Raw genomic sequence first — 14,213 nt, forward strand, 5'->3', positions numbered from 1 at the left:
TTTTTTTGGCTTACTATACTATGACCTTTTTTTTTTTTGCCTTACATATGGGGGGGCGAGGTTGTGGATGGCCTTAAATGTTAATAGAAGGACTTTGAAATGAATACGGAACTGAACCGGTAGCAAGTGGAGCTGTTGGAGGACAGGAGTGATGTGGTGGATGGAGGGGGTATGAGTCATGATACGGGTAGCTGAGTTCTGGACCAATTGAAGTTTATAGAAGGATTTAAGAGGATAGTATGCCATGGAAAAACAACATAGTATAGTTTAATATGGCATAAAAAAATGTCACAAAAACATCATAGTATAGTAAGGCATATATATACATATTTTGTATGAAAACTGAAATCCTGTGTGAACTGATATTTGATATTTTTAATATTCCTCTGACTATAACTGGATGTGACTTTGTTTATGAACAGATTCCTGTGAGGGAGACTCGTACTTCACTGACCTGGTGGACAATGATCTGGACTTTGCAGGGTGAGTTTTTATTCTTTCATATCTGGCAGGTCAGTTTATATTCTGTTGTTTTATACCTGAACAAAAGGAGTTTTTAGTCTGAATCTGATCGTCTGCTCAGCTCTGACCATCAGTAGTCACAGTCAGCCAATCAGAAGAAAGACTCAAACGACCTGACTAGAGCTCAACACTGACATGGTTTATAATTACATTTCCTTGTAATAAAACACTAAATAAGTGTAAAATATGAATCTTTTATGGGGAAAATCTGCAGATTAATTCTCAGCTTCAGCCTTAAATTTAACACGGATGAATAAACCCTTTGACCTCACAGTTTTGTTTTGCCCACTAGAGGCAAAAGAAGTAATCTCTCCATCCAGCTGTGATGTTTTAATGTCCTCTATTTATCTCATGTCCTTCTTCCTCTGTTTCCCCCTCGATGTCTCTCAGCAACGTGAAGCATAAGAAAGGGAAGAAAGACGCCGAGGACTCAGACTCAGACGACTCGGACATGGACGACCTGGACGACGAGGAGGTGTCTCTGGGCAGTATGGACGAGGAAGACTTCGGGGATGAGCTGGAGGAGGAAGGAGGGGCATTCATGGATCCTGACGGAGGTGGAGAGGAATTTGACGACGATGATGATGAAGGTAACAGAACAAATAACTGTTAATCATAGTTTTTGTGGAAACACGTTAATCAGATGGAAATTTATACATATTTTATATACATTTGAAAAAGTGGTGATATTTACATTGTTACAGTTCCAGGACTTCCTGTTTATTTCTCTTCTTTTCTGTGTCAGTTCCAGAGCTGGAGGATGAGGATGATGATGCTGCTGCTGCATTTGATGGTGAGTTCAAGTTTCTTTCAGCCTCTTTTCAGACGTACACCTGTATGGTAACATCCCTCTGACACTTTGAACATGACACGTCTGAACTGAAGGTCGTTACATTAACGTAAAACCTGCAGAAAACACACGTCTGGTGATGTCACTGTGTTCACTGTGTAACAGCAAAATAACAAACAGTAACTAAAACTAAGGAACCTAAACTTACCTACTCAAACAAAAGAGGAGCAAAAAAACAAGCCACTAACCTAACAAAAACAGGAGAAAACGGCTACCCACCCCCATGGCACCTGGGCTGACCTTTCACATAAGCAAACTATATACAATATGAGAACATGTTGGCTGGCAGGGTGTTGGAAGTGGAAGAGATGGGCCCCTGCAGAAGCTGGAAGAAGCCGGCCTTAAAACTGCAAGCCTGGAGGCTGGCACCAATCAGCCCCTGCACACCTGCACACCTGCATCCCAACACACACCTACACACCTACCTACCTCAGCAGGAACCCTAGAGAGAGAGAGAGATATCCACAACACAAGCACAGCATTAAAGCACACACAAATTACACATCAGAAACGTGCTCCAAATGACCTCCGGGTCATAACATCAGATCACTGTGATATCTGTTCTGCACAAAGAAAATAAAAATCACCAGTTCAATACCCATGAAAAACTGTGAAAGAGCCAGTTTCAAGTTGTTGATTCTTCTCAGATCAGATTTTCTCTCGTGGAACATCTGAAAAAAGTTGGTGTTTTAGTGAAAAGACAGAACGTATGTTGAACTTCATCATGTTCATATGAAAAGAAACATTTTAAAATCCCCCAAAAAATCTACCAAATAAAATGAAGTGAGCTTTAAAATAGAATTTTAAAAACATCATACATACATTTTACAGTAGGTAATGAATTTAGTATTTTTCCTGCACAGAAAAATCAAAATGAAACATTTTCCTCTGCAGATTCAGACGATGAGATGGAGACTCCTGACATCACTCCTCCCACCAAGAAGGGGAAGAGGAAACCCTCAGAGGAGCTCGACTTCTCAGGAGCTTTGGGTCAGAGCTGAGTTTATTCAACAAGGAGTTTTCCTTCTTTTTTCCTGTATGATGAAGCTTTAAGCTCCAGCTGCTGCATCAGTGAAACACTGTCCTTTATTATTGATCATTTCTTGTCACAGGTTCTAAACCAGGGAAGAAGAAGAAGAAAGGAAAGAAAGATGCAGCCATGTTTGCTTCTGCTGAAGAGGTGAACTTAAAATCTCCCCGGACTCTGTTTACTGGGTCTGATAAAGTTATAAAACTAAAAAGTTTATTATCATAGAAGAACATTAACAGAATCTCATTTGAGAAGGTGGAAGCAACAAGTTTTCACGGTTTTGCTTGAAAAGTGACTAAAACAACCGATCAATCATCAATAGATTGTATCGTTCCAGCTCCACCTGCCCTGAAACACTTGTCAAACCTCTTAGACTCAAAACTCAGCTGATTGTGTTCTTGGTTTGTTGTTTTCAGTTCGGCTCCCTGCTGGACGAGAACGCCGGCTCCAAGTTTGACAGCATCGGGCTGAACGCCATGGCCAACACCGACAAAGCAGGTGAGACACCTGAGCGACAGTGGAACCTTGAACACCTGAGCGGTACAGAAACAGCAGCAGAGATGACCAGAGACAAACGGAGGATCTGTTCAGTTTGCTGGATACCAGCTGTTTAATAACTTCTCCACAGAGAAAATCACTGAGTCAATATACAAATAGATTTACACTCAGATGATGATGATGTGGCTGAAATTAACATCTATATTCATAGTTTCAATTCAATGACCAGTGTTCAGTTTTTATAGATTATTGATTAACTCATCGTTCCACGTGTACGTCCACACTGACCGTGAAGAAATCCTCCTAAATCAAGTCCTTTGATATAAACACTTCATAAACTCTGCTTACAGCTACATTTAGAGTGTTATCAACCATTTATTAAGTGTTTATATTTGGGCTGTAACTTATGAATATTTTTCCAATTAATGAATCATTAAGTTCAAGATCAAACATTTTTTGTTTATAATTATGATGCAGAAAAGCAGCAAATCTTCTTTTGAGAAGTAAATATTTCGCATTTTTTCAGTATTTTTGCTTGAAAAATGACAAATTATGAACAAAATAGTGGCCGATTGTTTTTCTGATGTTCAACTACTCAATTAATAGATCATTAGTTTCAGCTGCAGTTTATAAATGTTACATTTGGGGACTTAAAGTGTCACTAAACCTGTAACTTTGGTAAAATCATCCTCGTTAATTCAGACGGCTGAAGCCTCATTAACTTCACTCACATTCTAGTCGTGTTAGAAAAGGATCCGGGGCCGGTATGAACAGGAGACGTGATCAATCATACCGATCCATAACTAATACAGATTGATAGATCCAGAGTCAGTGATAACGCTTCTTGCTGATCCCTGCAGGTCTGAAGCAGCTGAAGTGGGAGGCTCAGCGCGACGACTGGATCCAGGGCCGCGACGTCAAGACGCTGCGCAGGAAGAAGAGCGCGTTCAGCAAGAGGAAGACGATGTTCGGCCGAGCCAGGACAGGAAGCAGGACGCCCGGGAACAAGAAGAGGAAGAAGTAGAAGTTTTTGTTCACGTGGACTTTTTCTCTGCCGGATTCCTTCAGTCCCGTTTGGCCGACCAGGCCTCGTGGTCTCTCTCTCGGACGCCGTAGACCCCCGCCCACTCGTTGGACTGGTAGTAAACTGGGAGGAAACAGAGACACTGGATCATCACAGTGTGAAGAGGCACCCTGTTTAGTTTTTTATAAAATTAAAGACTTTGGTATATGGGACATTCATTTGTCATGGTTACCATGGTTACCTGTATCTCTCTGCAGATGACCATGTAATAACAATACAAGAGATTTTTCTTCTATACATTGTAACTCTTAAGGTGTCAACTAAAATTAAAGTTGTTTCCTGATGTTGATTAAGTTCGTTTACAGTCGTAATGTTTGTAAACAGATAAACATTTCCATATTTTTAGTTTTGACTAGTTAAACACACGAGGGGGCGTTTATAATTTAAACTTACAAAATCAGATGATCACCAGGCAGGTTAAAGCAGATTCTGGTTTCAGACAACAGTTTTAACTACAGGATGAAATGTAAATCCATCTATTTGCAATCTGAACTTGACAGATTTGTCAGTAAAAGTGTGATTTTTAAAAAAATATTTAATTGTCACAGTCAATCTAAACTGAAATCAGTGTATTTATTAATATCTTCATGTGCGACTCTTACCTTCTAGAATGGATGGAAACCTCCTGTTCATGGTGTTCCTGAAGTCTGTAGGAAATAAAACAAGATGTTTTCAATAAATAAAGTCACTCAGTCGAATGTAAAGTCTCAGATAAAAGCTGGTTCATTTCAAACAGCGGCTGCGTTTCAAATAGACAAACAAAGGCCAGTTAAACATTAAAGGGGATTATAATGTAATAGCAGCACGTTTAATTCAAAATAAAGTACATGTCCATACAAGAACCTGATTTTATGCAAATTGCAGATAAAGCAATGACCCATACAGTATTTTAATAAAGCTGTTCTCACTGACGTGTTTTTATGTTTCGGTTGTCATGACAACGGAACAAGTTAGAAACAGCAACTGAAATGTGGTTCATTACTGTAAATAAATACAAAGAGAAAGTTAGAAGCTCATTCATGTCGTCATAGAGAGGTGTGTCTGTGGAGGGAAAACCTGAGCTTCACTTGCAGGGGAATAAAAGTGACTCTGGTAAGTAGCTGAGGTTTGTCCAAGAAGTCGCTCGACTTGAAAAAAAAGTCGCTCAAGGGTCTGAAAAGTTCGTAAATCTAGTAAGAAAATTGTCAACGCTGCTTGTAAATGTCCCCTGATGATGTCATACAAACTAATTTTGAACGAGGAAACTAACACTCAGTCAGCCGACCAATGGTGTAACTTCATCACTCAGTCACTCGGCCACATTCAGGTTTATAGTGAGCCAATAAAAACGTATTTCTGTTGGGGATGGGTGGTGGGTCTAATGTGACCGTGATGGAAATAAAAATGTGGAAATGGACATAATCTGAATTTATCAAGACAACAGGTAAACATGGAGAGAGCTCTGAGCTTTGATTTACTGGAGAACAGGGTCAATAAGACAGAGACCTGTTCTCCTGAAAGAAGCTCTAAATAAAGACCTGGTTCTCTTTAATCTACAGAAACTGAGTGTGTTTGACTCTGGTTGTTGTTGTTGTTGTTGTTGTTGTTGTTGTTGAGTGTTTAATGCCTTGACTGTTGTTCATCCTCTGAAAGAGGCCGTACGCCCCGAAGACGCCCAGCAGCTCCAGGACGATCACCCCCTTCATCAGTTTCTTGGCCAGAGGCTCCAGAGGTTTGGGCGGCATCTGAAGAAAGAGATTGACACATTCAAACACAACTTTATTTAAACTCACAGGGACGAAAACACTGTTCTCTAGCATCTTAAAGAAAGGCTTGGAGAAATATAGGGACAGTTTATAGATCAGATAACAGAACATAAACAGCCCTGCATATTATTATTATTTTTATCAACTGAAATTGTCTATCAGTGATTTCTGCCTCATGTTAAGCAAGAATACAAAACTATTCCATGTGTTTAGTTTATTTTACTTCCTCTGTTCATGGACTGAATGTGATTCAGTTATCTTCAGCTTGTTGTCCTACACTGTTTTAACCTTGATGTAAAACACGGTGTAACTTTGGTTTTTAAGTTTAACTGTTGTTGTCATGAAGACACTGACACATTACTGACGACATTAGATACGTGGTTTTGAACAGGAGGAGACGTGAGACGATATTTGAAACGTGGAAAACAGGATTATTTTTAATACATTTCGTCTCAGATTCTTAGTGTCTGTGAATAAACGTAATCTCCTCTGACGGTAAATTTACTCACCTTCAGGTTCCAGGAAAAGAAAACAACTGAATGACTCTTAAAACAACTTCCAGTAGTGAAAAGAAATGTTAAATATAACGTGAAATGTTCAAAGAACTCAACGATCCTCTGTCCTTGTGTTGTACAACCAATGCTAACGGCTAACAGACGCTATCGGCTAACAAGCTAACAGGTACGGAAGCTCGGTCGGTACAAATGTCAACGAATTGATTTTTTCAATGTAACTCTCATAGCAGTTATACACTCCTACTCCTACTCCTACTACTACTCCTCCTACTACTACTACTACTATTAATAATAATAATAATAATAATAATAATAATAATAATAATAATAATAATAATAATAATAATAGATAATAATAAAATAAATAATAAAATAAATTTAAAAAATCTGTAATTATTCAGAGGATTTAAAACAATTGAAATCTTATCTTTTTATACTGTATATCATATTTAATATATATTTAATAAATTTAAAAAATGAATGAGTTCTTATTTTACTGCTTTGTCACATGAGGTCTCGTAACTTTTCTGTTATTTTTCTCTGTGAAACGATGAAAAGGTTTTAAAACAATGTAAGCGTATATAACTGCCATCTATTAAAGCAATAGAAATGAAGAACTACTCAGAGAACATATAAAGTTTTCTTGTCTTTTGATTCAATAGATGTTTTAGTAGAAACCATTTTGTCTTTTAAAACAGAAACAGCAGCAGAAACATCTCATTACAGACGTCTCTGATGTTTAAACAGGTGTGTCATCTGTTATAAAGGTAGGACTGCTGATGTCATATAGAAAAAGATTCATCAGTTCTCCTGCTGCTTTCACTGTTATTGTTATTATTTTGCTCTTTTTTATTATTATTATTTTATGTCAATAAAAAATAAAAAGCACAGATTTGTATGTGTTAATCTGGCTGTAGTGGCAGGAGCTCACCAGGAGGTGTCAGTGTGGGACAATGTGGTAATTGTGTAATTCATGTCAGAAGATAAACCCTTCTGATTTAGGTCGACAATGACTTTTACAATAATGAATATATTGTTTGTTGGATTGTAGAGTGTGACAGACATTGGCCTGCAGGGGATTCAGCTTTAACTGTTAGAAGCAGCTGTTTCTCTGACGGATGAAAAGCTGCAGTTATACAGATGTTTTTGAATCAATAACTTATTCACATGTTGAAAAAGCAGCTGTTTGCAGGTATTTCTTGGACAGCAGTAGCTTCAGTAAATATTTCAGCCTTCTCTCTTTGTCCTGAAAGTCTGAGTGTCTTCTGTCTTGTGTGACCTGCTGAGCTACACTGGACAAAGGAGGGAAATATTTAGGGTTGTTTGACGTCCACAGAGGGAGGAGGAGGGGGGGGGGGTGTGTGTGCAGAGAGCATGGTGGTCCAGCTCCTCTTGTCTCCTCACCTCGGCTGTGTGTACCGTCTGTCCTGTTGTCCTTTCACATCCACCACCAGGTAAATACACACTGTCACAGCACAAACAGGAGGAGGAGGAGGAGGAGGAGGAGGAAGATCCCAGACAGCCTCCACTCTGTGAGCCTGTGACTCCTATAAAACATGAAGAAAACACTGAACAAAAATCCCCTTCAAGCTGCAGACTGACTGATTAGTACATGTACAGGAGCAGTGAGACGACAGAGGAGGACATGTTGGACGGGTAATGTGAGGGGAAGCAGAGATTTCACTGCAGTCATGACAGATGAAGCAGGTCGAGGGTTCAACACTTTATCTCAAAGACAAAAGGACAATTCATTAATCATGTGAAATGATTGAAAGCTCCAAATCAGCTACTCAAAGGACCTTTGGGTGAAACTGTTTTTTAATTTTCAAGGTCAAAAACAAGCTTTACATTTATAATCGTCAGGATTTTTCATGAGTTCAAACTGATGCTGTTTATGTTTTTGTCTTCTGTTTTTTATTTCACAGTAAGTTACTGACACGTCACAACAACATGAGAGGTTACAACACCAGTGAATGTGCTCACACTTCATTCAGAAACAGACAAGAGATTAAAGCTGTAAATGTTGCCTGTTTTAAATCTTCATATTTAATATTATCTGAGCTCTATAAATAAATGTAGGTCACATGTGTATGTTTATAGCCTGTATCTTAAGTGTTGCTCAGTTTCCATTATTGTCCTTTTTGAACAATTTAATAGTTAAATTACAGGATTTTTTTAGATTAAATTCCCTTCAAAACTTTACCCGAGTGTGATAAGAGGAGCTGTTGTTCTGATAAATAAGAACATGATTGTTGTGAGTGAATCTGTTGCTGTGGTGCAGCAGCTAAAATCCCTCCTGTAATATTCCTCCTCCTGCCACCTGAGCCGGGTATCAACCGTCCATACTTTAGTTTGATACTGTCGAGGATGGAAAAATGTCTTGTCATTTGATTTTGGACATCCAAGGAGTGAATGAGTAAATCTCATCAGTGTCAATGAGCCAATAAGCATGCAGCATGCTGGGCCCACGATCTACTAATGCTGGCGATTGGCTGTTTCTTTACACAAGCACATCGGACTGTGGAAAGAGACCAAGCTTAGAAATAAGAAATAAAATAAAACTAAAACTTGTCCTGAATGTTTACTGGTAGTTTTCTTTTGGTTAAAATGGATTTTGATTTAAAAAATTGTTGAAAAAAGTATCAATAAGAATCTGTATTAAAGTCAAGGTATCACTATCAGTACTGATATTGATTATACAATATACTTTATATTACTCCATTAGCCTACAAGTAAAAATCCTGCATTCAAAATCACTTCATTATCTAAAGTAAAAGTCCAGAAGTATCAGCAGCAGAATGTATTTTATATTAAAAGTAAAATATTCTGCAGTAAAATCTCCTCATATATTATATTGACATTGTTTGATTGTTAATACAGCGATGCTCCTGGAGCTGCTGCAGGTGGGCGGCACCCTTCTACAGGTAAAAGTACTTCGTTACTTCACTGAGTGTAAAAGTATTAAGTTATCTTGGTGACGTCACTTTAGACAGATAACGTCATTATTTATTATCACCGCGGGGCGGGGGTCTCGTGCAGAGGTGTTGACAATATTCAAATGAGACTGTGAGCTCGAGCGCGGACAGAGGAGACAGCTGATTGGTCGCTGGTTCCGCGGCAGACTCAGTCACTGAGCAGAGACCGTGTCCCGGTCACAGTGAAGCTGCCCAGGTATGAGCCACCAGCCCCGGTTGTAAACAGCCAGGATACACCGGACCGATACCGGCCGCCAGCTGAGGACAGGTGGGATTCACGTGTTTTGTTTTCCCGCCTCGTGTTGCAGCTGTTTGGATGAGTCTGGTCTGGAGCGTGCACGATGCTGAGCGCCTTTAAGATGGAGGGACACGAGCATCCGGACTGGAGCGGCAGCAGCTACTACGGAGAGACCGAGGTGTGTGCACTTTCCTGCGGGTTCATGTGAGCGGAAGCCCGCTGATTATAAACCTACACGAGTTTTAACTGTGATCTAGTACCGAACAGACCGGAAGTTCCTGCCTCTGATGAGAAGATGAAATTAACAAAAAACTTAACTCAATGTCCACTTACTGGATTTTTTTATAGGCCTTCTCGGTATTTCACTCACATTCCGAACCATTACAACATGGCTTCACACTTTAACCTACAATTTCACATACACTTGAATCTTTATTCTGTAATTAAAAATATATGATGCATTTCATTTTAACGACTTAACTTTCAACAAACTTCTCTTTCTGCCCTGAGTTCAAATTACAGCTCAGGTTTCTCTTCTATTTTATTTTCGTTCCCGTTTTGGAGCAAAAATCAGATATGATCAAACAAATCCAAACTGTTATTTCCATGAAAGCAAATCTTCAATTACATTTAAAAATGACAAAGTTAAAGAGTTTTTCAAAAAATGTATTTTTCTTAAGATAATTATTTTCATTTCTGTTGCAGAAATCCTGTGGAAAAATAGCTGAAAATGTATTTGTGGAAACAAGTAAAACTCAAATTAAATTTCTGGTCTTTATGTTTGTAAGATTAAATAAAAGTGAAGAAAATGAAATGTAGGTCACACCAAGGCCAGACAGTGTGAAGTGACTGTCAACTAGAGAATCTTAAATAGTGTTTTACACTTAAAGAACACATGAACCAATCTGTCAGTATTTATCCTTTTTTAATCAAAGACCAATATCAGTGTTAACAGCCTCTCATTTGTTACTGATAATAATAATGATAATAATGATGATAATAATAATGATAATTTAACCAGATATTCAGTTCTCTTTTCTGTGCTTTCAGGGAATTTGTTCGTTTTCAGGAGAAGTTTTCTACAGTTTAAAACATGTTTCATGTCGAGTCGATCATTTAATGATCAACAGAGCGAGTTTTATCCCTGAAGGTGCAGAGACTTTTGAAACATCTCAAGCTGAAGTTTAATGACTTACATTTTATTTCTCTAGACTGAGTCACACACAGATTGGGCCTTGTGGCTTTAGAGTCCAAAGATTTATTTATTAGAACATCAGAGACATATAATCATGATAAAAAGAATAAGAGAAAACGATAAATAAAGGAATATGGAGTAAATTTATGTTACGGCATCTGAAATGAGGAAATATAATTGAATTAATGCCTGAATTTAACTCACTTCTGTCTGTGCTGGTGTTTGGATTGAAAGTATAAAATAACAGATGTGCACAAAGGAATTAAAATGTGGGTAAATAAATTTCAAACCAAGTGTATTATAGAAAAATTAAAAAGCATGATCACAGTGGCACAAGATGCAATTATTAGTCAATTAATCAATCATCAGAAAATCAACTATTTTGATAATTGATTAATAATTTAGGCCTAAATAATTAATCAAGCAATATTAAGACTATTACATAGTTCAATTGTCCGTGTCATAAATTAGATATAACTCCAAAAATAACACAAAGCACCTCAAAAAGATTGAGATAAGAAAAGAAAAAAGTTTAGATTAATACTTAGTGTAACAATTAGACCTTTAAAGGCTCAAGATACATGTTTATATTAGAGCTGAAAAGATCAATCGATTGGTTGATTGGCAGAAAATGTATCATTCATTTATTTAGATAAAAGATTATTGATAGACCCACTGCACTAATGCAAAAATATCATTTTTACGTGAAAACTACTTTTTTTTTTTAAACAGGCTAAATGTTTGTTTTTGTTTGTTATTATTTGTTTGTTTGTCTGACTTCCTGTTGTTTATGTTCAAAGTGTCATTTATATGATTTGTTTTTATTTAAATAACATGAACAGACTTTTGATTGGTTAATTTGCAGTGATATCTTTACTATCATCCTGCATTAATTAACTGTTAATAACTTGCTCTCTGTGTTTCAGTGTTACACCGCAGCGGGAAACATGAACTCCATGAGCAGCTACATGAACGCGCCTGGCATGACCGGCCCCGCGCACATGAACCCGGCCGGGGTCTGTCACTCCGCGGTGCCCGGCGGGATGTCGCAGAACCCCGGGGTCGTGGTGCAGGCCGGGGCCGGGATGACGCCGGGCCTGGGCGCCGGGCTGCCCCCGAGCATGAGCTCCATCAGCCCGCCTCCGTACGGGACCATGCCGGTGATGAGCCCGGTGTACGGCCCGGCCTGCAGCATCAGATCCAGGGAGCCCAAACCGTACCGGCGCAGCTACACGCACGCCAAGCCGCCGTACTCCTACATCTCCCTGATCACCATGGCGATCCAGCAGTCCGGGAGCAAGATGCTGACGCTGAACGAGATCTACCAGTGGATCATGGACCTGTTCCCGTTCTACCGGCAGAACCAGCAGCGGTGGCAGAACTCCATCCGACACTCGCTCTCCTTCAACGACTGCTTCATCAAGGTGCCGCGCTCCCCGGACAAACCCGGGAAAGGCTCCTTCTGGGCGCTGCACCCGGACTCCGGGAACATGTTCGAGAACGGCTGCTACCTGCGGCGGCAGAAGCGCTTCAAGTGCGGGAAACAGCCCGGTGCCGGTGACAAGGAGGCGGGGGGGAAGCCCGGGTCTGAGGGCGGCTCGGTCACCAGCACCAGCTCCAGTTCAGACTCCCCGCACTCCCCCTCTTCCTCCTCCTCCTCCTCCTCCTCCCCCTCCCCACCCCCACTACTCCTTCAACCACCCGTTCTCCATCAACAACCTCATGTCCGAGCCTCAGCACCACAAACTGGACCCGGTGCTCCAGTACGGAGGCTACGGCTACCCGGTGTCCGGGGCGGTGGTGGCGGCTAAAACCGGCCTGGATCCCGCTCACACCGACACCAACTACTACCACGGCGTCTACACCAGACCCATAATGAACTCCACATGAAATAAAAAGGACTTTTTGAAAAATAAATTCACTTCGATTTGTATTTTAATGCGAGAAAAACAGTTTTCCACAGTCCATCATTCATCTGTGTGTTTACATGTGCTACAGATAAAAACCTTTATATAAAAAACTCAATGTTTTTATTGGTTTCATTCAATTTGTTCCACTTTCCACAAAGATTTATCCACCTGCTGTGTTTCTGAGGCAGTTTGACAATAAAAGTTTTGAAATTCATGACTTTTATTTTGAAAATAAAAGTTATGACGTGTCTGTAATACAACAATATCCTTTCATATTAAATAAAGGAATAAATATGTAAGAAAACATATGAATGCAATAAATTAAATAAAAAGAATAAACTACTTAAAAAGCAAAGCAAGTAAAACTTTTACTAAAGTAAAACTAGTTTAGTGTTCAGTAACATTTATGTTTACACGCCACATACAACTAGAAAAGCACTGATTGGACAGTGGAAACTAAATTAACTGTGGAGATCCAGTCTCTCTTTACAACATTAGCACTAAACTGTGAAGTCACAGGAAAGTGTCAGCAGATAAACGAGAACGACAGACAGTGAAAATGTTTTAAATCACATTAACATGAGACTAATGGCGACACAGGACGTGTTTCAGGAGGATTCTGGTCTCAGAGAGTTTAAATATTTATTTATACAGGTTTATTCTTACTATGTTCACCATCTAAATTCAGCATGTTAGCATGCTAACATGAGCTAATTAGCTTTAAAACCAAACTGCAGCTGAGGCTGATGAGAATGTCTCATAAAGTGTTGGATAAATGAAACTTTTGGCCTCGTGGTGGCGCTAGAGGAAAGTTCAGAGATTCACCAAAGTTATAAGGATTCATTTTATTCAAGTCTGAATAAAATTTGAACCCAATCCATCTGATAGATGTTCAGCTGCTGATGCTGCAGGAAAAATCACTAACAAAAGTCATTAGGATTCATCCTCTGGGAACCACGAATGTCTGAACCAGATTTCAGTTTGCCACCAGCTACAGAGTCACGTGGTTGGAAGGAGTTTGAACATCACAGATTCATTGATAATTCAGAGATTATTTTCCTACTTTTTACTTTAAATATTTTAAATCATTGTCTCCAAACTTTGATCTGTGAAACTACAACATGATGAATGACGTCAGATTTTATATTAGAGACTCGCTCGTACAGGTGAGTGTGACTCGTACACGAGGATTCACAGCTGTCGTGTCTGCAGGGTGGACAAATGTCATCCAGCAGTTTAAAGATCCACCATTTTAATAAATATTACTGCAGTTAATTGATTGATAGAAAATGATCAATTGTTTTTATAATCAAATATTTATTTCAGTCATTTTTCAAGCATCAGTGATGAACAAGGATTTGATGATTTTCTTTGTCAAAATAAAAGATGTCTGTTTGGAGAGTGTGAAAAATTATAATTATATTTCACTATTTTCTGTCATTTTATAAACAAAACAATTAATTGATTAATCAAGAAAATAAGCACCAGAATAATCGAAGATGAAAATCAGTTAGTTGTAGCTCTTTATATAAATAACAAATATGAGCAAAAAGCATCTACTATACTGGAAAAATAAAATTAACAAGAGAAAAACTAAACAGGAAAAATCATCATTAAAATCTTGTGATAAAGTGATTATTATTTATTAAGA

The 14,213-nt window shown here is 38.8% G+C and overlaps 2 protein-coding genes and 1 pseudogene across 7 annotated transcripts in view; 2 read left to right on the forward strand and 1 right to left on the reverse strand.

Moving 5' to 3' along the window:
• Positions 1–4,273, forward strand: part of cebpz (CCAAT enhancer binding protein zeta) — a 16,406-nt gene extending 12,133 nt beyond the window's left edge. The window contains exons 11-17 of one of the 2 annotated variants that reach the window (XM_087170423.1): positions 423–483; positions 913–1,112; positions 1,268–1,315; positions 2,267–2,362; positions 2,485–2,552; positions 2,819–2,900; positions 3,761–4,273. In XM_087170423.1, the coding sequence (XP_087026549.1) occupies positions 423–483; positions 913–1,112; positions 1,268–1,315; positions 2,267–2,362; positions 2,485–2,552; positions 2,819–2,900; positions 3,761–3,924 (719 nt within the window). In that variant the 3' untranslated portion in view covers positions 3,925–4,273. The remainder of the gene's footprint in view (positions 1–422; positions 484–912; positions 1,113–1,267; positions 1,316–2,266; positions 2,363–2,484; positions 2,553–2,818; positions 2,901–3,760) is intronic. The other variant, XM_023394308.2, reaches the window with a different exon arrangement.
• Positions 2,985–14,213, reverse strand: part of LOC111645213 (protein CEBPZOS) — a 29,526-nt gene continuing 18,297 nt past the window's right edge. For 4 of the 5 annotated variants that reach the window (XM_087170426.1, XM_087170424.1, XM_087170427.1 and 1 more), the window contains 4 exons: positions 7,649–7,791; positions 5,591–5,708; positions 4,587–4,631; positions 2,985–4,047 (listed from right to left, as the gene is read on the reverse strand). In XM_087170426.1, the coding sequence (XP_087026552.1) occupies positions 3,965–4,047; positions 4,587–4,631; positions 5,591–5,708 (246 nt within the window). In that variant the 5' untranslated portion in view covers positions 7,649–7,791 and the 3' untranslated portion in view covers positions 2,985–3,964. Of the gene's footprint in view, positions 4,048–4,586; positions 4,632–5,590; positions 5,709–6,238; positions 6,407–7,648; positions 7,792–14,213 lie in introns of those variants that run through there. The other variant, XM_023394310.2, reaches the window with a different exon arrangement.
• Positions 9,542–12,642, forward strand: LOC111645247 (forkhead box protein A2-B-like; annotated as a pseudogene).

This window comes from Seriola lalandi, unplaced genomic scaffold (genome assembly GCF_002814215.2).
Source record: "Seriola lalandi dorsalis isolate HSWRI2012SDOR001 ecotype SW California unplaced genomic scaffold, Sedor1 jcf7180002054947, whole genome shotgun sequence".
NCBI classification, from domain to species: Eukaryota; Metazoa; Chordata; class Actinopteri; order Carangiformes; family Carangidae; genus Seriola; species Seriola lalandi.